The sequence below is a fragment of the Bidens hawaiensis genome, unplaced genomic scaffold (assembly GCF_021521415.1).
Source record: "Bidens hawaiensis isolate Kalapana, Puna unplaced genomic scaffold, B.hawaiensis_p1.1 tig00025010_1, whole genome shotgun sequence".
Taxonomy (NCBI): Eukaryota; Viridiplantae; Streptophyta; class Magnoliopsida; order Asterales; family Asteraceae; genus Bidens; species Bidens hawaiensis.
In genome coordinates this window covers 58,839-86,641 of record NW_027493974.1, presented here as the reverse complement: position 1 = coordinate 86,641, position 27,803 = coordinate 58,839, and the positions used below count along the sequence as shown (strand labels likewise).

The 27,803-nt window shown below is 39.2% G+C and overlaps 1 protein-coding gene across 5 annotated transcripts in view; it reads right to left on the bottom strand.

The window, feature by feature from the left end:
* LOC143570572 (uncharacterized) overlaps positions 1-27,332 on the bottom strand; it is a 28,377-nt gene extending 1,045 nt beyond the window's left edge. Inside the window, exons 1-4 of one of the 5 annotated variants that reach the window (XM_077056195.1) lie at positions 27,279-27,329; positions 26,614-27,137; positions 25,864-26,481; positions 7,413-7,662 (exon numbers count right to left, since the gene is read on the bottom strand). In XM_077056195.1, the coding sequence (XP_076912310.1) occupies positions 7,576-7,662; positions 25,864-26,481; positions 26,614-27,132 (1,224 nt within the window). In that variant the 5' untranslated portion in view covers positions 27,133-27,137; positions 27,279-27,329 and the 3' untranslated portion in view covers positions 7,413-7,575. Of the gene's footprint in view, positions 1-162; positions 712-7,412; positions 7,663-25,501; positions 25,785-25,863; positions 26,482-26,613; positions 27,147-27,278 lie in introns of those variants that run through there. The other 4 variants (XM_077056193.1, XM_077056196.1, XM_077056194.1 and 1 more) reach the window with 4 other exon arrangements.
* Between the last annotated feature and the right edge of the window lie 471 nt (positions 27,333-27,803).

Below are 27,803 nucleotides of genomic sequence, written 5' to 3'. Positions count from 1 at the left end.
TTTACTTTGTACCCGAGTAGGGTTGACGTGTCATTTATAATTAAAGAGGTTTTTATATATGAAGCATATACTTAGTTTCCGAGTAGGGTTGACGTGTGATTTATAATTAAAGAGATTATTATATATGAAGCATATATTGTTGTAGTGAAACAAAAACCATACCTGTATTAAACCAAAATAAATGGTTTTTTCTTCTAGCAAGTTAATGTCTTTGACACCGAGAGATTGAAGGAGTGTGATGCTTGTCTCGAGCATGCCGGGTATCACATTGAGATCATCAGTGATGATGAAAGATGCCTTTTTCTTGAGAAACACCAAATCTCCAGCTTTATCACTAACACGCGCATCAACCAGCGTCGCGTCGTTTAGATTCATTTTCAGCTCCTGGCAAAGAGAAAGTGATGAACTTAATGGATTAACAAGGGCCTCCTTGCATTGCTCGTTACAAAAATGCCTATTATCTAGATTTTTGACACTTTCATAAAGAGAATTCAAGCTTCCAACTTTTATATTTGTGCCTACAAACTTGCCTGAGAGTCTTGCGATTGTTCCAAGGGGTAAAGTGAGAAAACTAAAGAGGATTTCTACAAAGTCTTGTTCTGCTTCTGCAAACATCACTTTTTTCTTCTCCTTGTTGATGAATACTTTCAGGCGAACCAGTTTGTTTCCCATCATATCTAATCTAACTAAAAACATCAAAATATATTATTACTTCTCTGGTCTGAAAACGTTGGATATTTGCAACAAACTTTTATCAAAAGTTGGTATAAAGAAAGATGATGCATCCAACTACTTATATATGTAGACTGTTGTCGTAGACGACACCAATAATCATTCAACTAACAAATTCACAACACGAGTACTTAAACCAATTAATAATACACGGTTAAATAACCAGATCCCTAGCTGCATGCAGTGCAATATGTTATCAACCATTTCTAGCACATTCAGTTCCTACTAAAGACATTTGTTTGCGGAAAACATGAAAGTTTAAAAGAAAAAAACAAGTTAACCTAGTGTAGTAAATTAATATGAATAATCATCTATCAGAAATGGTCATTCAACTACATGCTATATATAATTCATCAAATACCCTAGTGATGAAAATCATTTAGTTAATCATGCATATTAATAAAAAGAAAAACACAATCAGTTAAGTTGATCATAACAAAAAAAATTAAAAGGAAAAACCAATTGAAGATTTCAAACCGAATAACTTGTCACAGGAGTCGATCGTTGCAAAAAAACCAGCCGTAGTCTACCACTTAAACCCTAGTAATTTTCTTTTATTTCGGTTCAGCCCAGTCAAGAGATATATAGATCCTAACCCAACCCAACCCAACCCAACCCAACCCAAATTCTCTTATATATCTTCTATTTGCAAATTTGAAATATGGAATTATGAAAAACAATAAATTATAATGAAATGTAACGTATACGGTTTCAGGTGAAGCATTTACAATGTAATTAATCTTTACTAACGTCTGTATTAATTATTATGCCTCGATCAAGCATGAATTCATAAGATAAGTTAACTATAGTTGATTTAGTCGCTTTAGTCGTTTTCATTTGAAACTACATAATTAAAATATAAACTAATAATGAGTGTACTATTAGATAAAACTAACTATTATAATTTATAGAAATATATTTATATCATTTATGTATTTAGACCATATTACGATTTGTGAGTTTAATGAAAACGAGTTTAAAGCGGCAGTTGGATTGAAGAAGTTAGTGATCATTAACAAAAGCATGCTAACAAGTGACATATACGCAACCGTAAAACACCAACAATCTTCGTGCATATATATTTAGTGGAACGTATCGCCACTCTTCAATCCAATGATTTTTTAGTTGTTATTGTATTTTTGTTTTTGTTTATGTATTTTAAATTTCGGGGAGGGCTGCCAAATGGCGACTCGGCATGTGGTACAGTGTGAGGCCACTAAGGCGTGGCAAGTGCAAACTAGCGGGTCACTGGTCAGGCATGCGTGCTTGGTAAGCTAGGTCAGACATGCAGTACAATTGGCCGCTTGTCCGTCTGAATAACAAGAGCATTGTTATTATTTGACTTTTGAATATTTTGTATAAAAAGAACCCATTTTCCTACCACTTTTAGCCACTTTGGCTTTTGGTTTGTAGAATGCAGAAAGGTAAGCTGGTTCAACCACAACAAAATTATGAACTAATCATGGTGTCATGGATGCAATATACCAACACATTCGTATTGACCTTTTAATCTCACACTAAGTTGGGTAGGCAGAAACAAAACCAAAACAAGTTATAGGAACTGGTCCATGAGATAAGAAAACATCCATTTTCTCATAAAAATTAAAATAATTATAACGAATTTATTCATATTTACATCTGCACTTTTTTAAACATAACTCAAACATATCAAAGCAAAATCACCAAAATGAAACATCTACCAAAGTAAGTTCTTTTATGACATTAAATGTCTGTAGCATCCTCAAGGGTATAAAAAACATTCAAAAGAACATACTTAATAGCACAAAATGAAAAAATACTTAAAACTTACATAAAACCATAACCATCAATAAACCAAGTTCGGGCTCTAAAGCGATTTTGCATTCTTAAATGAGTTGAGGCAATCATTTATAGGTGATCTTGAGGTAAGAGAAGCCTTGAGAATTGAAAGTGCCTGCATAATCATATGATGTAGGGTATCAATAAACAACTAGAATTAAACCCCTAAATCAATGTATATACACTTACCTCTTGTTCACCAATGCTTACTTCCATAACCTCAATATCCCCAACAGGAATGCCACATGCATTATACTTTGAAATAATAGACATTGATGGCGGGACAGACACTTTAAGATTATTTGAAACTGTGAAAGTAGTCTGCGCCTTAAGGAAACTACCTTGTTTTGTATCTTTCTCATAAACCGGCAGAAGATCAGTCGCACGAAAATAGATAGACGCAAGCTTTGGACAAAGAAACAAGTTCTTGATTTCCTCAGATTTGAAGTAGTTTTCAGCTCCCAAACTTGAAATAGTATTATACAAATTATCTATGCCCGTTGGAGGCGAATTATCCATTGTTAAATGCTTCACATGGCCTAATGGGATCGTTAGGAAACTAAAGAGCATATCAACAAAAAACTTATCTACTTGTGCACATAATACCTTCTTTGATTTTCGTATAAGTAGTTTTACCGTCTGACATTGAGTAGACTGACTTGCATTTAACGGAAAGTTACTTTTTGTAGAAGGTTCGATGCAAGATGAACTTGAGCGGAAGTAAGATGGTTTGCTTCCCCCAAGAACCATCTTTGTTAACGGAGTATTTGTCACCAATGACCACTTAAGTAGACTTGAAAACTGAAACACTTAGAGAATGTTAATTATAACTGTTACTTCGTACCTAGTCTACAGTAGGGTTGACGTGTCATGTATAATTTAATAGATTTTTATATGAAGCATATATTTGTTGTAGTGAAATAAAAACCATACCTCTATTAAACCAAAGTTAATGATTTTTTCTTCTAGCAAGTTAATGTCTTCGACACCGAGAGATTGAAGGAGTGTGATACTTGTCTCGAGCATGCCGGGTATCACATTGAGATCATCAGTGATGATGAAAGATGTTTTTTTCTTAAGAAACACCAAATCACCAGCTTTACCGCTAACAAACGCATCAGCCAGCGTCGCGTAGTTCATATTCATTTTCAGCTCCTGGCAAAGAGAAAGTGATGAACTGAATGGATTAACGAGTGCGTTCTTGCATCGATCGTTATAGAAATGCCTATTATCTAGATTTGTGACACTTTCATGAAGAGAATTCAAGCTTCCAATTTTTATATCCTTTGTGCCTCCATACTTGCTTGAGAGTCTTGCAATTGTTCCAAGAGGTAAAGTGAGAAAACTAAAGAGGATTTCTACAAAGTCTTCTTGTGCTTCTGCAAACATCACTTTTTCCTTCTCTTTGTCGATAAATACTTTAAGGCGAACCGGCGGCTTGTTTCCCATTGTATCCTACCAAACTAAAATCATCAAAAGTGATTATAACATATTTGGTTAAAAAAACTTTGGATATTTGCAATTTATCAAAAGTTTGCATAAAGTATTTATTATGGAATAATAATATTAACACTATAGCAAAACTGGATCTAGCTACTTGATAATCTATAATATATATAAACGAAGACATAAAAATCCTACGTGTCGCGATGTGGTCGCTCCCCTTTTTTTTGGAGTTACCAGATTTGCTTGATTTTTAAATGGAAGCTTTCATGCATTTGACCCGAATTCATGGGTATGGTCTTACCAAACCCAGATATTCCTTAAACGGGTTATAACATCTCATTAAATAAAAAATTATTCTCAACAAATTATTGATGTAAAAATCCTATAAATAGGATATACTAAAAATTAATATCATATTTATTTTATAATATATATATATATATATATATATTACTTAAATTAAAAACCAATTTTACAGTAAAAAAAATAAACGGGTCTTAGGTCTTATCAAACCATAAGCATATTAATAACTTTCATAAATATTATTTATAATTAAAAAAACCAATTATATAGTAAAAATATAAACGGATCTTGGGTATCATCAAAACCATATAGCTTTTAAACCGGGTTATAACATCTCATTTATTTGTGAAACAATTTATTATCAAACCATAAGTATATTATTAACTTTCATATAATAAAAAATATAAATTCAAAAAATAAATAAATATTAGAACAAACAATATAAAAGAACCACTGTAATACAGGGGATAAAAACTAGTATACATATAAAAAGTAATATGTTATAGAAGAAAGCTTATTGATAAAATATATTACTCCTTTCCGTATAAAGGATTAATTACTTCCTTTTCGTAAAAGGTTTAATTACTTCTAGATTAAAGTTAATTGCAGAATCTTAAAACGAATGAGACAACATCAATAAGGCAATAATCATCCAGCTATGAAGCCAACAAACAAACAAACAAAAACTAAAACCACTCATTCACGGTTTAAAAGGAGGTTGCGGCGTAACTTGTTATTATAATTGGATCCCTTTTAACTTTTAGTGAAACGGAATATGATGACTAATAACCAGATCCATAGCCGCAGTGCAAAGGCTATCAACCAATTAACCAACCAATCGATTTCTAACACATCCGGTCGTTATATAAAAACCTTTGTTTGTGGAAAACACCAGAGTTTAAAGAAAAAACCAGTTAACCTACTATAGTAAATATGAATAATCAGTTATGAACAAAAACCAAGTTTTACTAAAATCATCACTAAGTCAAACATACATAATACATGCTAAGATTTATATATCAATAACAGAGTGACAAAAGTACATAGTTACTCATATTAATAAAAACAAAAACACAATCAGTTAAAAGTTGATCATAACAAGAAGAAATCAAAAGAAAAAAATACCTATTAAAGATTTCAAACCGAATAGCCTGATCTCCCAGAGTCGTCACCAAGGTTAATTAATTGCCGTAAAAATGTAAAATCACTTCCCAACCCAAATGCTCTTATAGTCTTTATCTCACCGCAATTCTATCCGATAAAATTGTTTAGTTTGTTGTTTTGGGCCACTATTCACGTGAATATCCTATTTACAAATTTGATATATTACGAATAACAATTAATAATTATTTAATCATTCATTTGATCAGTTTCTCATATTTCATCATATTTTAGTTCTTAGTTCGTATATTTTTAACTTCATTTTAAAGCTATTTATTATATATGAAAATCGAGGCATTTTCGATATGTCTAATATTTAACAAAGTGTATGTATAATGCACCGATCAAGTGCGAATACACAAAATAAGTCGATTTGAGTTGATTTACACATTTTAGCTCCTTTGCATTAGAAAGTACCATAAAATTCATATATAAATTATATATGAGTACCACTAAATAACAAATAACCCAAATTATTAAAAGTATGGTAAATATTTATATAATTTATGTAAGATTTAAACCGCGTTACGATTTGGGAGTTTAATGAAAACGAGGGATTGGAAGAAGTTAGTGATGAACAAAAACGTGCTAACGAGTGACAGATGCACAACCGTAAAACACACAACAGGGTGTGACAATCTTCGTGCATAATTAGTGGAACATATCTCCACACTTCAACCGAACAATCAAGCTAGTCTAATTTTTATTGTAATTTTAATTATGTTTTTCTATTAATTATTATTGTATTTTTATTATGTATTTTAAATTTTGACGGGCTGCCAAATGGCGCGACTCGTCATGTGGTGCAGTGTGAGGCCACTATGGCATGGCTAGTGTGAAGTAGCGGGTCACTGGTCGTGACTCGTGCGTGCGTGTTTTGTAAGCTAGATCACTCATGCAGTCCAATTGGTCGCTTGCCCGAATGAATAAGAAGAGTATTGTTATTATTTTATTTTTGAATATTTTGTATTAAAAAAACCATTTTCCTACACCACTTTTAGCCACTTTGGCCTTTGGTTTGTAGAAAACAGAATGCAATAGTTAGTGAATAGCTAGTTCTGCTTATTGCATTAGTGAGAATAATTGGTTGTGGTAACACCAAACCATAATTTTACTTTCTTAACTAAAATAATACAATAATTGATAAGGTTCTACAACCATTATTCCATAGCAAGGAAACAATTAAGTATATCGTGCACATAAATATGATAAAGTACAACTTATTACTATAACTATAATCATTGAAAAACCAAATTCAAGCTTTAAATCAGCGATTTTGCATTCTTAAATGAGTTAATTTCAAGTAATTTTCATCCTGTTTGTCTAATTTCATTTGTCAGTAAGTTTTTAAGTTGAAAGTATAATGTTATTTATACTAACTCAAAATTTAGCAAAAAATGAGTTGATATTGCAAAATCCTAAGAGGCCCGGCAAATTTCGATTGATCAACATCCTTAAATAAAACGCAAAAATGTTGGCGACTAGCATAACTCACTCTTGGATGAAAACAAGACAAATTTCGATATCAATATCCATGATACTCTTGAGTTTATATTAGAAAATACTTGTTAGGAATATAATACACCAAAAGGTAAGGTTCAATATCCTAATAGGAACACACTAAGGTAAGGTTCAACCACAAGAAATTATAAACTAGTCTTATGTGTTGCATAAGTTGAAGGTGTCATGCAACATGAAATTTGATAGAAATGAAGTTCTTTAGTTGCAATAAACCAAGCACATTAGTATTGACCTTTTGATCTTAGCTATGTGGAGTAGGCGGAAAACAAATTAAACCAAAACAAGTTATAGGAAGTGGCCCATGAAATAAGAAAAGATCCATTTTCTCATAAAAATGAAAATTTATAACAATTTTATCCATATTAATATGCGCACTTTTTTAAACATAACTCAAAACATATTGAAGCAAAATATCAAAATGAAACTTCTACCATAGTAAGTTCTTTTATGACATCAAATGCCTATAGCATCCTCAAGATGTATAAAACACATTCAAAAGAACAAACTTAATAGCACCAAACTAAAACAATCTAAGTTTTTCAAATACTTAAAACTTACATATAACCATATCCATCAATTAACCAAATTAGGGCTTTAAAGCGGTTTTGCATTCGTAAATGAGTTGAGGCAGTCCGTTAACGCTGATGTCGAGGTAAGAGAAGCTTTGAGAATTAAAAGTGCCTGCATAATCATATAATGCAGGATATCAATATACAACTAGAAATAAAACCAAACACCCCCTAAATCAATGTATTTACACTTACCTCTTGTTCACCAATGCTTACTTCCATAACCTCAATATCACTAACAGGAATGCCGAGTGTGTTATACTTTGAAATAGTAATGATACCGAGCTCATCCCTAGGTGAGACAGTTACTTCAAGCTCATCTGAAACTGTGAAAGTAGCTTGTGCTTTAAGGAAACTACCTTTCATTCTATCTTCCTCATAAATCGGCAGAAGATCAGTCACACGATAATAGGTAGACGCAAGCTTTGGGCAAAGTAACAAGCTCTTGATTTCCTCAGATTTAAAGTATTTTTCAACTCCCAAACTTGAAATACATGGCCTAATGGGATCGTTAGGAAGCTAAAGAGCATTTCAATAAAAAAGTTTTCTACTTGTGCACATAATAACTTCTTCTTTGATTTTTGGATCAGTAGTTTTATCGTCTGGCATTGAGTAGAGTGACTTGCCTTTAAAGGTAAGTTACATTTATGAAGAAACACGGATCCACTCCCCAGGTATGGGTCCTGGATCCAGTGAGTCCACAGGGTACAATACGATAATTACTACCACGATATGAGTAAGGCTTCCTAAAGTCCAGTGACCGGAACCTGCAAAACAGACTCTGTGAGTCTCGTTACAGGAAGGAAAAAAGGGGGGGGGGGTCTTCCTGTAACCACCCTCCGGCATGAGAATCAGTAACATTCGTAATGAAGAAAGTACTGATGTATAAAGACTAAGTGTAGTCAGAATATATGTGAGTGAATGAATGAATACCTCATATCGTTTGATAAGGTATTTATAGCCGAAGGATGATGGAAGATGATTGGGGCAGCTGTCCTCTTCTAGAAGATCTTTGATAACCGCCTGGACACGTGTCTTCTTGTGATAGGTTGGGCCATACGTCCCATGTGCATGGGTATAACAACCTGGACACGTGTCACCAGCTGATAGGATGGATCGCACCCTGACCATGTGCACGGTTATAACAACCTGGCCATGTGTCCTCTTGTGATAGGTTGGGATATACGTCCCATGTGCATGGGTATAACAATCTGGACACGTGTCACCAGCTGATAGGATGGATCGCACCGTGACCATGTGCACGGTTATAACAACCTGGCCAGGTGTCCTTTGTTCATTGGTTAGTATGTCACGTATTCCCCAAGTAAGAATCATGAGCCTTTCTTCTAGAAAGTATTTGAATGGTGACAGCTGTCCTACTGGCACTGTCCTCCAGTTATTTGTGCGGACATACGTCCTGTCTTGCGAATGACTTTTGAGGACGCCAGGATGCTTCCGCGTGTGTTATGAGAACGTTCCTCCTTACTCGTAACATGCGGGTGGCTCAAGTGTCTCGCGGGTGGTTTATAAGAGGGTTCTCTATGACCCGCGGGTATTATTTAAGGGTATTTGGGTCTTTTTGGTACCCTACCTCTACAAGTCCCCCCAGTCCAGTGGTTCTTCCGCGTGAAGTCTTTATGCGGGTGAAATTTCTGGACTTAACGTATGTTTTGGGGATTTTTGTTGTTCGGAGGTTAGGTAGAAAATATCTTCTGTTGTATGGATAGTCACGAAAAAGGACAAGTTGAGTACTCGCAGGCGCGTGAACAGATGATGGAACGTTTTTGACGGCTGTCACTGTACCCGACTGTACAACTTTTTCTCTTTTTCGAATTTCCCGCGTGACGTGGCAGTCACTGGTTGGGTAATGTTTTTCTCTCTCTGCTGTTCATATCCCATCGCATTAACTGCGATGTGTATAAATAAGGAGATACTACTTCTTTTTGAAGTTTTATCGCTCTTTTGCTTTGATTATCTTCTTAATTTTTTTTCTGATAAAGCATTGAACTTTCTTGTATTCTCTCATCAAATCTTTCTAAGATGTCGAATGTTCAAACTGAGGTTGACGAGACAGAAGTGTCGTGGGACTATTCTGATTACGAGAAGTTGCTAAAAACTTATGGCATTCCACCGGAGTGGGAGCCAGAGTTCCCTGCTCCTGGATCCATAGCCTGTTTCCCACCGCCTGGGAAAATGGCTTTGTATGCCGATTATTTTGTTCACGGGAATTTTCGTCTTCCTATAACAAAATTTTTAGAAAGAATTCTGACCGCTTATGGAATTCATTTATCTCAACTACACCCGCGTGCTATGATGCGAATTCGTCATTATGAATTTGTATGCATAGCACATGATATGGTTCCCCACATAGATCGATTCCCGGTTTTCTATCGCCTTGCTAACCATAATGGCTGGTATACTTGCCTAGGATTTTCCGATCGGAGCCTTGGGAATGAGGTTGAAAGGTTGTCCGCCGACTGGCGCAACAAGTTTTTCTGGATATCCGAGGACGTGGTGCCTCTACCCATGGTTCGCCGCCCTGTGAATTCTGCTCTCCCGGAGGTAGTGACAGTTGCTCATGAGGGTCGTGAATGGTATCGCATGCATACCATGGAGCCCTCACCTATGCGTGCCTTGCCGGAAGAGGCATTGGTGTGGCAGGCATGAGTCGCCTGTGGCCGACGGAATTCATGGAGCCTATTTTTGTAGACTTGCATGAGCGTAAGTTCCCTTGTATACTTGTTTCTTCTTTATTCTGAATCGTTGAATGATTAAGTTTTTATTTCCTCAGGTCGGAGTCCCATGTTTAACGTTCTTTTTGGGGATAGGGGTTGTGTCCGTAAGGGTATCCGTGAGGCGGGGAACCAACCCATTCTTGACAAAACTAAATCTCAATTTCTGTTTCCGAAGAAAGTTCGGGCTGAACCTGTAATCTCAAATGCCACCTTTGAAACAGGTGCGTATATTCTAAACCCTCCTCCTATTACTGTCGTTACTTCGGACGGGATAGTTGCCATCTTATCGTCAAGTGATGACTGTGGTAATGTTTCTATGTCTTCTGCCTCCGAAGAAGAGGATTTCGATACTTCTGAACCTTCCTCTGTCTCACATTTATTGGCAGAATTGGAGCAAAGGAGAGTTTTCTTAGCTTCCCAGACAGGTCGTACGAACGAGAAGGCTGCGGACTCTGAGGCGGGACCGTCCAAGAAAAAACGGAAAATACACTTTCCCAAGAAGCCTCAGTATAGCCTTGCTGACCGTCTTGACACTGTTGAAGGTACATTCCAGCCTTTAAATACTGTATTATTATTTTTTTTTATTAGTATTTTGTTAAGTATAAATCTTGTTGTGTAGATCCGTTGATTTTTAGTGAAGATATATCTGAGAAGTTATCAACACCCACTACTCATACTGAGAAACCATCATCCCCTTTTTCAAGGGGAGGGGCGGAGGATAGACCATCTACTCCGCCTGATGCTGCTAACGTGGAGGATCAGCCAACTTTCCCCCAGGCTGGGGTTACTATGGATGAGGAGATGCCTACTCCTCCGATTGATATTTCGACGGGAGGTCCGGACGATCAGTCCGGCCGTGATACCCGTTTTGATTATTTGTTTCAAGGTGGGGGTGGTAGTGGTGATCAGCAAGACAGTCCTGCTGCTGAGGAGGATCATATTCAGACTGACGAGCTTCCACGCCAACGTCCTCCTCAATAGTATTCTTCCACCCCGGCTCGCCTTAAGCCCTCGGGTTCCCGTTATTACGGGGATACGGGCTTGGGTGACAAACACGAGTTGTTTGTCCCTCCATGGGGCATTACCAATGGTTCTCGGTTTTCCCAACCGAGAACTTGTATGGAATTTGTTGAACATTGCACACCCCCTGCTGAGATGGCATATCAGCGTGATCTTTCCCGCCATGACCTTCATACAAATGTTGCTTATCATCTGGCTAATGCCTTAGCCGGTAGCCAGGAGGTCTTAAGTGAGTGGCGTACTCTAGGCGGGAAGGTGGGGAAGCTCGTCGGGCGGCTGAGATTGCCAGGAAGGAGGCTGAGGAGCATCGCGTTGCTGCCCAAACCGCCAAATGGAAACAATCTGATGCGGAAATCGCCTTGAAAAACGAGCAGGATCGCAATGCTGAGGCTGCCCGACGATGGAAAGAAGCTTGTGAAAAGCAAAATTCCCTTCTTGAGGCTGCTCGAGCTAAAGCTCAGAGGGAAAGGGATGAATTGGCTCGTGTTCAAGAGGCTAATACTTCATTAGAAAACCAAGTTTCCCTTCAAGGTGTGCGAATTCACGATCTTGAAGCGGAGCTAAAGCTGCAGAAGGAGCGGGCTGAACTTAAGGATCAAAGTTCTGTTGAAATCCAGACTGCTTATGATTCCCTCCTCCAAGCTCATGAGGAATCCATCGCGGAATCAAAGGAGTTCCGAGCGCGGGCCGAGCGTGCGGAACAGGACCGTCAATGGTTCCTTACTCGGGGAGTTGATACTGTAAGTCACACTTTATCATTTGTTGTTTCACTCGTACCTTTTGATATTGGGGACTTATGTTTTTGTCTTAACAGGTTGTTCGCCATATCAAAGGAGGTAAGGAGCTAAATGACAGCTTTGCCAATGCAATGTCTGCTTCTTCCTCACTTGGGCGTGTTGTGGGCTTTCATGAAGGGATGAAGTATGCTCAGAGCAACCGCACATTCAGAGATCATCCTCTTCATGGAGTTGATGTCAAGAAAGCCCGAGCTACGCGGGTAAAGGAACATGATGACCTATTGTTTCCGCTTCAGCAAATGCTTCCGGAGTTTGCATCCGCAGATGATGGCCTACAACTTTTGAAGGTCTATCTTGGGAAAGACTCTGAGGATGATTCTTTGGAAGATACTTCTGTGAAGGCTCCGGAAGACCCGTCCGCTTCAAACCCTTAGGATAGATTTACTGTTTCTATAACTTGTAAAAAGTTTTCTTTCCTTCTTGTAATGTTTTTTGGATCATTAATGAAGAATATTTCTTTTGACTTCTTGTGATCTTTTTGCTGTTTTTAATAAATTCTGAGAGGAATTTCTGAATCCTTCATTTTGTTGAAATATTTGAAAGTTTTGGATAACTATAGTGACGTGGCGGAGAGAGAAACTTCTTGAGGGTAACTGACAGGACGTATATGACGCTGCCGACAGTTTGTTTTCATTATCTTGAATTTCCCGCCTGACGTGCCAGTCGTCTGTCGGTCCGCGGTTTCTCTCTCCTCTGGCGCTTTATGAATCGCATTAATTGCGATGAGTATAAATATGGCCCTTGTATCTTCTATTTGCTCTTTATCACTTTCAGATTTCTTTTCTTTCAAACGTTTGAAGTTTTTCATTTTTCTTTAATATCTCTTCCTCTTTCTGTGACTTTCTTGATCTTTGTGGAGTTAAAATGGCTAAAGAGAAGAAGAGTACCCCTACTATCGACGAGGTTGCCGTTTGTCTTAAAGAAGAAGACTATAATGATGTTGTCAATGTTTATGGGTTGACGACGGAGTGGGAACTAGAACTTCCTGCTAGTGGTTCTATTGCTACTAGTCCGCCTTCAAAGAAAATAGCTGTATACATAGACCACTTTACAACAGGGAACTTCCGGATTCCGATTACCAAATTTGTCCAATCGGTCTTGACAACTTATAGGATTCATCTTTCCCAGATTCATCCCTTAGGGATGTTGAGGATTCGACACTTCGAATTCTGTTGCCAGACCCACGACCTTGAACCGACTGTTGGCATGTTCGCCGTTTTTTACAAGATGACCTTTCGTGACGGATGGTACAGCTTCGCGACTGTGGAGAAGAGGGTTATAGGCATGGAATGGCTCGGTAGCCTCCATGGCTGGAAACCTAAATTTTTCTGGATTCGAGAGGATGTTATTCCTTTCGCGATGCATAAACGGAAGGCGAAAGAGGCTATGCCAGTGGTTGTGGTCTCTGCCCATGAAGATCAGGCATGGTATTAAACGCTGATATCCACACCGACTCCCATGCACCCAATCCATGAAAAGGGGCAATGGTGAGTGCGAGGATGAGCCGATTGTGGCAATTTCCAACTCTGGAACCGTACTACGAGGAGACCGACAAGAGTAAGTTTGTTGTTGTCTCTGTTCTGTCATTAAGAATTTTCTAATTTGTTTTCTTGCTTTTCGTAGGTGAAGGTTCCGCCTTTAGCACTTTGTTGGATCGCAAGGGGGGAATGATGGTGCGCCGCCCAATCGATAAAAGGGATGCGTCCTTTCTTGAGCGCACCCGTTCTAATTTTGTGTTTCCCACAGCTTTCCGCCTGGAACCCAAAGTTTCCGAGGCGATGTATGCCAAAGGTGAGACATATGTTAAAGAATGCATCCAGAAAGGTGAGGGCGCTTTGAAACCCAAACCTGTGACTGCTATTAGTTCCAGCGGAGTGATTGTGCTCTTCTCGTCTAGCGAGGAGTCGTCACTGTCTGGAGAAATATGCTCGATTGATGTTAACAAAATTATGGGCTCAACTGCAGGTCTCACCCGTCAACGAGCCGCGACTATTCAATCAACGGGCCCAGATGATGCTGACACCATTGCAGAAGTCGAGGGTCCGGGACCTGATGATATTACTGCTTAGGGTAAACGCCCGACCGTTGATGCGGGCGCCTCCAAGGCGGCGGGCAAGCGGAAAATTCATCCTGTAAAGGATGTTCCAAAGAAGAAGAAGTCAAAAAAGACCAAACCTTCCGCCTTGGAAGCACGATTGGAACAACTTGATGCGGAGAACCCTTCGCTGGGTATGCAAAGTTCCTACTTCCCTTTTCTCTTTGTTTATTGTGATGTTAAATCATTGTTAGTGTTTTTCAGTGAACCTGTATAATCTTTCCGAGGGTATTTCCGGATTGAAAAGTTCACCTCTTCGCCCGCCACCGCCGCCTCCTAATACTGCTGAGGACCCGGTTGTTGTGACGGACGACTCTCCGTTGAAGAATAAGAAGGCGGACACCGCTGTTCACACTAAGGTGTCACCTTCATACAATGTACACCAATTCAGGGATCAAGGGGGCATAAGCACGTTCCCCTATTATTCCCGAACCTCTCCTACTCCTGAGGAGAAGGACCCCACCCTTCATCAACCTAACTGGTCCTTACGTCGGGATTCGACATTCGGTAACGTGGACACATGTTTTGAATTTCTGGGGGAGTGTCTCCCGCGCGGTGAAAAATAGAGGCGTCGTCTTAGTGTGCGCCAAGAGTTGATGAACTCTCATTCTTACTATTTGGCGAACACAATTTCCACCACCCATGAAATAACCAGGGACTGGTTGACGATGATTGAGCAATGGGACGAGCTAGCGGCCTCCGCTTCCGATGCCAAAGAAGAAGCCCTTAAAGCCATGAATGAAGCTAGGGAAGCCAGTCGGGCCCTGAAGGCGGAAGAAACTGCTCGGTCTATTGCCGAGGAAGCCAAGGTCACTCTCCAGAAACAGCTGGATGAACAGTCTAAGATGATGGCTGAACAAGCCAAGTTGTTGGAGACCATTCGGGCTGAGTCGGCGGCCAAAGAAAAGCGTTTGGCTGACCTTAATGCCAGAAACCGTGATCAAGCCTTAGAATGTGCCAAACACAAAATGGAATTTATTCAGGCCAAGGCGGATCAAAAATGGCTGTTGGCGGAGGCTATTCCCAAGGTATGTGTCTCATACTAATCATAAATATTCCCAGTATTTTTAGAGTTACTTATGTGTAACTGTCTTATAAGGTCATTGCCGATGTACGGGCCAGTGACGAACTTGGGAATTGTGTTGCTATCCTCCTCAAAGCGTCGAAGCAAGCTGGTCGCCAACTGGGCTTTAAAGAAGGTTATCAGTTTGGTTCTACTTCCAAGCTTCCTGAGGAGTACGTTTTGGCTGGTCAGGATACTGTTGCCATTCTTAAACAGAAATCAAAGGACTTTGATTCTTTGAAATTTCCTTTGGCGGACCAGATATCCGAACTTGCTGACGAAGAGGATAGCATTCAGCGACTAAAGACTCTTCTTGAACTTGATAGAAGTAACGAAGAAGAAGAAGAAGAAGAAGACCATGTTGAAGACGTTGGAGGTAACGATGTGGAACACGAAGATGCCGTGCCATAGATAGAATTTTCTTTTTTCTTGTAACTTGATCTTTTGTTGTAATCCCATTTGTGTATATAAAGAAGTTTTAATTTTGCATCCGTTACACTTTGTTTATTTTGTCATAATATAAGTGTTTAGTAGGATCTTCTTTGTATGCCAATAAATGATTAAGTAATAATACAAGTCTCAAATGACTGAAATGAAAATTTTCATATCTAGGGCATAAGCCAACTTACAAGAAATGAAATTACAAATGTTGTGAACTTCTAGTTAGGCGCGCAGGCCAAAAGATAAACATACTAAATGTAGCATTTCCTCAGTTAGGCCCTATTCCAAGTTCTAGGGACCTCTGTCCCGTCCAACCTTTCTAGTTTATAGTCACCTTTAGACAGAACTTTCTGGATTCTATAAGGTCCTTCCCATGTAGGGGCCAACTTGCCCGGAGGCTCTTGCCCTGAGGCTTCGTTACTGCGGAAGACATAATCTCCAGCATCAAATTCACATCTTTGAACCCGCGAGTCATAATACTTTTGCAATTGCCGTTTGTAATTATGCTCGCGGATCGATGCCATTTCCCTCCTCTCCTCGAGGAGGTCGAGGTTCATCCGGAGCTCATGATCGTTATCTTCAATCATAAGGACTCTGGCGGATGGGATACCAATCTCGGCGGGAATCATGGCTTCTGTGCCATATGTTAAACTGAAGGGGGTTTTGGAATTGCTGGAATTCCTTTGAGTGCGGAAGGCCCATAGTACATGGGGCAGTTCATCCACCCATCCCGTTCGTTTTGTTCCCAGCCTCATTTTGATTCCTTCTTTAATCGTCCGATTTGTTCTTTCGACTTGACCATTCGCTTGCGGGTGGGCTACAGAGGTGAAGATTTGAGAAATGTGTAACTCTTTTAACCATTCTTGCAACCCACTGTCCGCGAATTGTGTCCCGTTGTCACTAACGAGCTCTAGAGGGAGGCCGAAACGGCATATGATGAATTCCCACAATAATTTTTTAACACTCGATGCTTCTATAGAAGCAACTGGTTTGGCCTCCACCCATTTTGTAAAGTAGTCGATGGCTACCATCAGGAACTTGATACGTCCGGGGGCTTCAGGGAAAGGTCCCATTATGTCAACTGCCCATTTCTCCCATTTCTGGAACGGCCAAGATGAAGTGACTGGGAATAACTAGTTTTTTGGTCGAAGCGTGTTAGGAGCATGGCGTTGACATGAATCACACTTTCTGATTTCATGTACAACATCCATATGCATCCCCGGCCAGTAATACCCGGCATTCATTATCTTTGCTACAACCATCCGCGGACCCGCTTGAAGACCACAAATGCCTTCATGAACCTCTCTGATTAAGTAATTCGCATCCTCGGCATCCACACATCGAAGTAGTGGTCCGAGGAAAGAACGCCGGTACAAAATACCATCAAGAGTCTGATAGTTCAAGGCTTTGTGCTTTATCTTCCGGGTCGCTGCTTTTCCTTCCGGAAGTGCTCCAGATGACAAGTATGCCATAATGGGTGTCATCCAGGATTCTACTCCTGGTTGGATCACTAAAACCTGATGTTGCGGAACAGACGGGCGATCTAATACTTCAATGCGGATGTCCTTGGAAAAATGTTCAAAGTTCGTTGAGGCCAATTTACTGAGAGCATCCGCTGATTTGTTTTCACTTCTCTTTATATGAATGACTTTGCAAGAAGAGAACTGAAGCATCAAATCCTTTGTCTGTGACACATATGAAGCCATGATATCGTTTTTTGCTTCGTATGTACCATTGATCTGTCCCGCAATCAACATGAAATCCACCCAGGCTTCTAAATGTTTAACCCCGAGCTTTTTGGCTATCCGCAAGCCTGCCAAGAAAGCTTCATATTCTGCCTCGTTGTTGGTACTTTTGAAGTCCAGCTTTATGGCATATGTAAACTCATGGCCTTCGGGATTGACCAGCCTGAGGCCTGCGCCACATCCCTCATTGCTTGAAGCTCCATCCGTGAATAAGGACCAAATTTGTCCTAATTCCGGAGGTGCTTGTGGTTGTTGCTCGATTAAACATTTTTTTCTTTGTGATGCGGAACTTCTGTCACGAAGTCCGCCAACACCTGCCCTTTGATTGCTGGCCTAGGTTTGTATTCTATTGCATGTTCACCTAGTTCGATGGCCCATTTGGCCAGTCGGCCAGATAATTCGTGCTTACTGAGAACATTTTTGAGCTTGTATCCGGTGAAAACATTGATGGGGTGCCCTTGAAAGTATCTGCGGAGGCGTCGGGCAGCATAGACCAGTGCTAAAACAAGTTTTTCAAGCATGGAGTATCTTGTTTCCAGGTCCGATAATGTTCTGCTGACGTAGTAGATCGGTGTTTGAATATTCTTTCGATCTGTCAGGAGGACGGCCCCAATGGCGATGTCTGACGCTGATAGGTATAACGTTAAAGGTTCCCCCGCATAGGGTGCTGTTAATGTGGGCAGCTCCATCAAACATTTTTTAACCTCCAAAAAAGCTTGTTTTGCTTCCGCAGTCCAATTGAAATGTGCTTTCTTAAGGCAATTTCTTAGTGTTGAGATAAATGGGTGAGATTTGGCTGCATGGTTTGCCAAGAATCGATTCAAAGAAACCAAACGCCTATTGAGTGTCTGAACTTCCTTGAGGGAGGACGGGGAAAGCATGCGGGCTATAGCTTGAACTTTGTCTGGATTAGCTTTGAAGCCCGCATCCGTGACAATCACTCCCAGAAATTTTCCCTCTTCCATTCCGAATGAAAACTTGGCTGGATTTAGCTTCATGTTAATAACTTTCAATGTTTCGAAAGTCTCTTCAATATCTCCCAGCATATGATCTTCCTCAACACTTTTGATTACAAGATCGTCCATATACACCTCTAAGTTTCGACCAATTTGTCCTTTAAATGCTGTGTCCATCAATCGTTGATACGTGGGTCCCGCATTTTTTAGTCTGAAAGGCATCATTTTGTAACAAAAGGTGCCTTGATCGGTACGAAATGCTGTTTTGTCCTCATCACCTGCTGCCATGCGGATCTGATGGTAGCCTTTGGAAGCATCCAAGAAGCACTTGAATTTGAATGGTGCCACAACATCAACTTTGAGATCTATTTCAGGTAAAGAATAACAATCCTTGGGACATGCTTTATTTAGGTCTTTGAAATCGATACACATTCGCCATGCCCCATTGCTTTTGGGGACGATAACTGGGTTGGCAACCCAAGTTTGGTAACGAATTGGATGAATGATTCCTGCCTGCAAGAGGTCCTGGACTTGTTCATTCATTGCTTTTGTTTGTTCCGGACCCATCTTACGTTGTTTTTGAACAATTGGCGCAAACAACGGGTTTACCCTTAGTCTATGTTCCGCAATGTTTCGCGGGACACCCGTCATGTCCGCAGGTTGCCATGCGAAAACATCAACATTCTTTGATAATAACTGTTTCAAGAAAGCGCGCACTATCTCGGAGATAGCAGGTCCAATTGTTACAGTTTGATCAGGGAAATCTTTGTTCAAGACCCACTTTTCCGGTTCAGTTCTCAAAGCTTGTTTTGGAATCTTGCTTGGTTTTGAACTCTCGGTTGCAAAGCAGTGCCTGTTAACATGAATTATTGCGATGCCAGTACATGTTGGGACTCCTACTGCACCGTGTGCTGTGGACGGATGAGCATTGAAATCACCAATCTCTTCTCGTCCAAGGATAATATCATGTCTTGATGTTGCTGGCAAAACCAGAAATTCGGGTTCCTCGGTCCTCGAATGAATTCCATCACTCAGGGTGACTGGGAATGAAATTACACCCCGCGGATGCATTATTTCTCCTCCGAATCCCGACATTGGAGCGTGGATGGGTTTCAATCTCTCTTTATCTTCTTCGCCAAGCTGATCAAAGCATTGTTCATACATGATATCTGATGTGCTGCCGGTGTCGAAGAAGACGTAATGAGAACGATAGTGTCCGAAGAGAGCAGTGATGATCAGGGGGTTCTTATTGTTCGGGCCTCCTTTAATTCGAGGGAAGATCACTGGTTCATTCTTCCATTCTTCATCATCAGATTTTTTTCTCTTATTCCCTGTATGGAACTCTCCTTGTATCATATGAACATTCAAATCTTTAATTTGTTTCTTACTCGGGCCTTGGATGTCCCGAACAGGTGTTTTTCCATTGTCTGGTTTTTCACTTTTTACCAAGTGTTTGAGTTTTCCAGATTTCACAGCCGTCTCAATTTCATTTTTCAATGTTCTACATTCATTCGTATTATGACCAATGTCGTCATGATACGAACAGTGCTTAGTAGCATCTAAGAATGATCTTCTTGTTAATGGCTGTGGCTTTTTAAATTTTATATTCTCTGTGGTGAGAATTTCAGCAAGAGTCTTTGAAAGAGGAGTCCAATTGTTGGGACCTCGGTTTACAGATCCCGCTTTGTTCTTGTTGCCTATGAGGGATCTTGCGTTAAATGGTTTTGATGCTTCCGCACTTGGCTGAAGCCTTGACCAAATAGGGCCTTTCGCCGGTCTATTAGGTCTCGGATTCTGAAACTCAACTTTAAATTTTTGTTTCGTGTTACCATTCCTCAATGTTTTCTCAGTATTAGCATACACCTTTGCCGCAGTCATTCGGTCGTCCCATTCTTTTGGCATTCCATCTCTGCCCGTAAGCGTGCGGACTAAATCGTCACATTTGACGTTTTTGCGGAAGGCACCACGAAGCATGTCTTTACTGATTCCACCGATGTTCAAACTTTCGTCATTGAACCTGGTGATAAAATCTTCTATGGACTCGTTATAGCGGCGAACAACATCCAAAATTTCTGATTGGTCTCGCATATGTTTTTTCTGTTGACTGAAGTGTTGGGAAAAATTTTTCACCAGATCGTCCCAACTAGAAATTTCACCGTTGGGTAACTTTTCAAACCATTCTCTTGCTGCCCCTGTTAGTGTCAATGCGAACATGTGACACCAATAAGGCAGCGTACAACCACTAACACCACCTACAGCAATAAAGTTTTGGAGATGATCACTTGGATCAGTCATACCATTATACTTACCCACCGATGTAGGTATCTTAGCATTAACGGGAAAGGGTGTTGTGGCAATACTTGCTATGAACTTTGATTTTTCAGCGAAGGCCGCGGGGGCGGTATGGTTTAGTAAAGTCTCGTTCCGCATTGCTATGGTATTCGGTATGGCGGACTATGTCATGCGGGCGGCTGCTTTTTGCCTGAGAACTCATCCTACTGTCTCCGGTATACATACTATAATCTCCCGGGTGGTAGGATGAATCGTAACCGTCAAACTCATCTAAATAAGATGGCATCCGCATATTTATGCGAGGACGAGAACGCAGCCTCGGAAGTTCGCCAAACTCTAGTTCCGTCTATTGAATGGTTTGACTTCCTCGCACTGTTGGTGGAGGAGAAGGAGATCCCCTAGGGGATTCCTCATAATCCAACGTGCGGGCGTGAAGTTGCTCATTACGTTTTCTACGCTCGTATTTAGCCACCAAACTTTGTTGCTGCACATGGAGCCACTCTTCAGGAGTCAATGCTCCTTTGGATATGGAATTACGTCTATGAGATCTCGCCACGTCAGAATCACCTGAATCATTTTCTAGATCCAACACTGACCGCTTTCGGCGAGTTTCTTACGTAATCCGTCTGAGATTACCCAAATTAGAACCTTCCGGTGCCGAGGTCCGTCCCATATCGGGGGGGGGGGGGTACCGGTTGGTGCTGTGACGTTCTCTAGGGTAAAACCCCCATGTGTTACGTCAATGTTCCGTGACCCTGGGGCTGTGACTCGCTCAAGAGTACGGCCACTTGGAGTCGTAATGCGTGCAAAAACAATAAGACCTGGAGGTGCTTCTATGTTAGTTACACATGACTCAGTTGCAGGGGTTCCCGTCGGCCCTTCAGGAAGTTTACTCATATCAAACGAACCAAAAAACCAACGAAAACTATAGCTGTTCTAACACAAATCACGGATGACGCCAATGAAGAAACAAGGATCCACTCCCCGGGTATGGGTCCTGGATCCAGTGAGTCCACAGGGTACAATACGATAACTACTACCACGATATGAGTAAGGCTTTCTAAAGTCCAGTGATTGGAACCTGCAAAACAGACACCGTGAGTCTCGTTACAGGAAGGACAAGAGGGGGGGGGGTCTTCCTGTAACCACCCTCCAGCGTGAGAATCAGTAACGTTCGTAATGAAGGAAGTACTGATGTATAAAGACTAAGTGTAGTCAGAATATATGTGAGTGAATGAATGAATACCTCATATCATTTGACAAGGTATTTATAGCCGAAGGATGATGGAAGATGATTGGGGCAGCTGTCCTCTTCTAGAAGATCTTTGATAACCGCCTGGACACGTGTCTTCTTGTGATAGGTTGGGCTATACGTCCCATGTGCATGGGTATAACAACCTGGACACGTGTCACCAGCTGATAGGATGGATCGCACCCTGACCATGTGCACGGTTATAACAACCTGGCCACGTGTCTTCTTGTGATAGGTTGGGCTATACGTCCCATGTACATGGGTATAACAACCTGGACACGTGTCACCAGCTGATAGGATGGATCGCACCCTGACCATGTGCATGGTTATAACAACCTGGTCAGGTGTCCTTTGTTCATTGGTTAGTATGTCACGTATTCCCCAAGTAAGAATCATGAGCCTTTCTTCTAGAAAGTATTTGAATGGTGACAGCTGTCCTACTGGCACTGTACTCCAGTTATTTGTGCGGACGTACGTCCTGTCTTGCGAATGACTTTTGAGGACGCCAGGATGCTTCTGCGTGTCTTATGAGAACGTTCCTCCTTACTCGTAACATGCGGGTGGCCCAAGTGTCCCGCGGGTGGTTTATAAGAGGGTTCTCTATGACCCGCGGATAGTATTTAAGGGTATTTGGGTCTTTTTGATACCCTACCTCTACAATTTAGTAGAAGGTTTGATGCAAGATGAACATGAACATGGTTTGCTTTCTCCAAGAACCAGATTTGTTAAAGGAGTATTTGTCACTAATGACCACTGAAACATTTAGAGAATATTAGTTAGAACAGTTATTTTGTACCCCGTCTACATTAGGGTTGACGTGTCTTTTATAAAGAGAATTTTATATGACACATATATTTGTTGTAGTGGAACAAAAATCATACCTCTTCTAAGCCAAAATCAATGTTTTTTTCTTCTAGCAAGTTAATGTATTCGACACCGAGAGATTGAAGGAGTGTGGTGCTTGTTTCGAGCATGCCAGGTATTACATTGAGATCATCAGTGATGATGAAAGATGTGTTTTTCTTGAAACACACCAAATCGCAGGCACTATCAACCTGCACCATATTGTTTATATTCACTTTCAGCTTCTGGCAAAGAGAAAGTGATGAATTGTATGGACTAACAAGTGCGAACTTGAATTGCTCGTCAGTGAAATGCTTATTATCTAGATTTACGACACTTTTATAAAGAGAATCCAAGCTTCCAACTTTTATATCCTTTGTGCCTTCATGCTTGCTTGAGAGTCCCGCAATAGTTCCAAGAGGCAATGTGAAAAAATTAAAGAGAATTTCTACAAAGTCTTGCTCGGCTTCTGCAAACATCACTTTTTTCTTCTTCCTGTCGATGAATACTTTCAGGTGAACCGGTTTGCTTCCCATTGTATCTGATCAAACTAAAAACATGAAGAGAGATTATAGCATATCTGGTCTGAAAACGTTGAATAAATGCAACAAAATTTTAATAAAAGTTAGTGTTTATTATGAAATAATATAATGACACTAATAAAAGCAGAACTAGATTTACTTAATACATATAAAAAGTGAACATGTGATTAATTACACCTCTCTTAAAAAAACAACTATGTTAGAAAACTTTTATTGGAGACAAATGAGAAGAGGAACTGATTGTCATGGAAAACACCAATAGTCATTCAACCATGAAGCAAAGTAGCAACCCCAATTTAGACACAGAAGACTTAAACCACTAATTCACAGTTAATCAACCGACTTCTAACACGCCAATATGGGAGCAAACTCTAAAAAATTATTTGTACGTAGAAAACATGTTAACCAATTAGATTTTAACCTTTTTAATTATCAATTTTTACTCACACAAAAAAAACCATGAATAATAATTATATATGAACAAAAATTTAAGTTTTACTAAAATTTTCATGAAGTCAAGTAATAATATTCAACTACATGCTAAGTTTCATCAATAACCTTAGGTAAAAAAAAATTATCTACTCATATTAATAAACAATCAGTTAAAGTTCATGACAAGAAATTTAAAAACATAATAAAAAATTAAGATTTCAAACCGAATAACTTGTCCAACAAACACCAGAAACACTTAAAGAAGAAATCAGCCGTAGCCTCCCAATTAATTAATTGCCAACTCTAAACCCTTTTAATCCTTAGTTTTCTTTTATTTCGGTCCAGCCCAGTCAAGAGATAGATCCTATCCCAATTTGAAATTTAATTATTTTGTTTGTTGACTTGGGCCTCATCAAGTCAGTATCTTATTTGCAAATTTGAAATATAGAAATTATTCGCCCTGCTTGTGGTACGCGCATATAATGTTTATATGTGTGAACCCTCGGGTGGGCAAAAGTGAAATTTCACTAATTTTGACGTTATTTTACTATTTTCGTGAAAATAACGTTAAAAGTGTCGGAAGGTTAATCAGGCATCATGTGGTGTCGTTGATGGCCGAAAGACAAATGTACGTGCACCAATCAGCTGGTGTCCAAATGGTTGAGTGTTATGTGCCTTATGTCTTGATGCAAAACCACTATCGAGCTGGGGGTCTCACCGGAAGCAGCCTCTCTATTCCTATGGGGTAGAGGTAAGGCTGTCTACATCTTACCCTCCTCAGATCCTACCATAGCTTTGCTATTGGTGGGATTTACTGAGTACGATGATGATGATGATGAAATATAGAAATTATGAATATACCTATATTGCGGAGTTGTTTACATTATTCATTTTTATTTTTATATATTTTTTGGAGGTTAATTTTATGTATTGCAAGGGAGTTAATAATATACTAAAAAACGATGAAAGAGTTTCTCAAATAAATAAATGAGATGTTATAACCATTTGTAATATGCGCAAAAATTGATGAAATAGTTTCTCAAATAAATGAGTATATGTTATACGATTTATACCAATGCATTTACCGTATAATTAACTTCAATAAAGCGTATGTATAATGCACTGATCATGTACTAATACATAGAATAAGCCAATTTGAGTTGATTTACTTGTTTTAGTCCGTTTCCATTTGAAACCTTAAAATTCAAATATAAACTAATAATGAGTACTATTAAATAAAAACCAACCTAAAAACTATTAAAAGTATAGGAAATATTTATATCATTTATGTATGCTTTAGACCATATCACGGCTTGTTAGTTTCACGAAAACGAGTATCAAGCAACGATTGGATTAGAAGAAAGTAGCGAACAAAAGGTTCATAGCCAATGACAAATACACAACCGTAAAATACACAAAAAACTTCGTGAGGATTTAGTGGGATATATCGCCACACTTCAACCTAACTGTCAAGTCTAATTTTAATTATTATTTTTTTTAATTTTTATTGTATTCTTAATTACCGATAATTAGGTGGGCTCCCGGATGGCCGGCACAACTCGGCATGTGTGCGGCGTGCGGCCACATAGGCGTAGCTAGTGCGACGTGTGCATCGCTAGTCCAGTTGGCTGCTTGCCCGTAAAAATAACGAGATTATTGTTATTGTTTTATATAGAAAATTTTATATAAAAAGAACCCAATTGTTACCACTTTTAGCCACTTTGGCATTTGGTTTGGTTTGTATAAAACAGAATGGCAGTAGTTATTGAATTGCTAGGCATGCTAATTGCATTAGTGGGGTTAATTGGTTGTGTTAACACCAATCATTATTCCATAGCAAACAGTTAAGTATATTGTGCTTTTGTGCACATTACAAATGATAAAATATAAATCACAGCTTATTACTATAGCCATATCCATCAATAAACCAAATTCAAGCTTCAAATCAGCGATTTAAAGGAGGTGAGGCAGTCAGTTAAAGCTGATGTTGAGGTGAGAGAAGCCTTAAGAATTGAAAGTGCCTGCATAATCATATCAATATACAATTAGAACTAAAACCAAACCCAAACACCCCCACTATATCAATGTATATACACTTACTTCTTGTTCACCAATGTATACTTCCATAATCTCAATATCACCAACAGGAATGCCAAGTGTGTTGTACTTTGAAATAGTGGATATAGACGGCGAGATGGTTACTTCAAGATCATCCGACACTATGAAAGTAGCTTGTGCCTTAAGAAAATTACCTTGTTTTGTATCTTTGTCATAAACCGGCAGTAGATCAGTCACACGTAGATAATTTGATGCGAGCTTTGGGCAAAGTAACAAGCTCTTGATTTCCTCCGATTTCAAGTAATTTCCATCTCCCAAACTTGAAATACTATTATACATATTATCTATGCCCGTTGAAGACGAGTTATTCATTGTTAAACGCTTTGCATGGCCTAACGGGATTGTTAGGAAGCTAAAGAGCAATTCAACAAAAAAGTTGTCTGCTTGTGCACATAAAACCTTCTTCTTTGATTTCTGTATCAGTAGTTTCACCGTTTGCCGTTGAGAAGAGTAACGTGCAATTAAAGGTAAGTTACTTGTTGTAGAAGTTTTGATGCAAGATGAACATGAGAAGAAGCAAGAACATGGCTTGCTTCCCCCAAGAACCATATTTGTTAAAGGAGTATTTGTCACCAACGACCATTTGAGTAGACTTGAAAACTGAAATGATCGATTATAGAACATTAATTAGAACGGTTATTTTGTACCTCGCTTGGATGAGGCTGACGTGTCACTTATACAAAAATTATTATATAAAAACATATACTTGTTGTAGTGGAACAAAAACCATACCTCTTCTAAGCCAAAGTCAATGATTTTTTCTTCCAGCACATCAATGTATTCGACACCGAGAAATTTAAGGAGTGTGACGCTTGAGTCGAGCATGACAGGTATTACATTAAGATCATCAGTGATGATGAACGATGCGTTTTTCCTGAAAAACACCAAATCACTAGGAGTATCGCTGACACGCGCATCAGCCGGCTTCATGTTCATGATGTTTAGATTTACTTTCAGCTTCTGGCAAAGAGAAATCAAAGAACTGTTTGGATTAACAAGTGCGATCTTGCAATGCTCGTTTGTGAAATGCTTATTATTTAGATTTTCAACGCTTTCATAAAGAGAATCCAAGCTTCCAACTTTAATATCCTTTGTGCCTTCATGCTTGCTTGAGAGTCTTGCAATTGTTCCAAGAGGCAAAGTGAGAAAACTAAAGAGAATTTCTACAAAGTCTTGTTCCGCTTCAGCAAATATCACTTTTTTCTTCTTCTTGTCGACGAATACTTTCAAGTGAACCGGTTTGCTTCCCATTGTATCTGATCAAACTAACAACATCCACAAATATTATAACATATCCGGTTTAAACACATTGGATATTTGCAACTAAATTCTAATAAAAGTTTATAGAAGAAAGCATATTGATATATATAGAATATGAGGGGATGGGATTAAAATACCAAAAGGCAGCTATGTGAAAAAACTTTTTTCTTCGATCTGTTGGAACAAATGAGACAGAGAAAGATGAAATATCAAAAGGCAATATTTATAACTTTAAGATGTTAGGAATCAGTACTAAAACCAAATAGCAAGATTTCCAAACCATAAACTTTCTACATTGGGTTGTAATAAACTTATCTTTACTTTTAAACAAAGCATATGCCAAATTGTGGTTTGTAGAACACCTCTTGGCCCAAGTCTGATGCAAAATCTTTAATTTTAACTTTATTTTGGATAAATTTGTTGACTTAAGCTTTTTCAATGGCTGAAAAGGCAGACACGTTAAATACTCTTTTTTAATACTAAGGTTAGTTTTAGAAAATAATATTTATGATGAGGCAATCAACATAAGAAAGATTAACATTATTATAGGATGTGTTGAACCAAACAATTGAAAAGCCAACAAAAAATATACAGGGCTATCCACACATAAACATGCATTGGGCTTGTAGTGTAAATAGCATCAAATGGGCTAGCAAAATTGG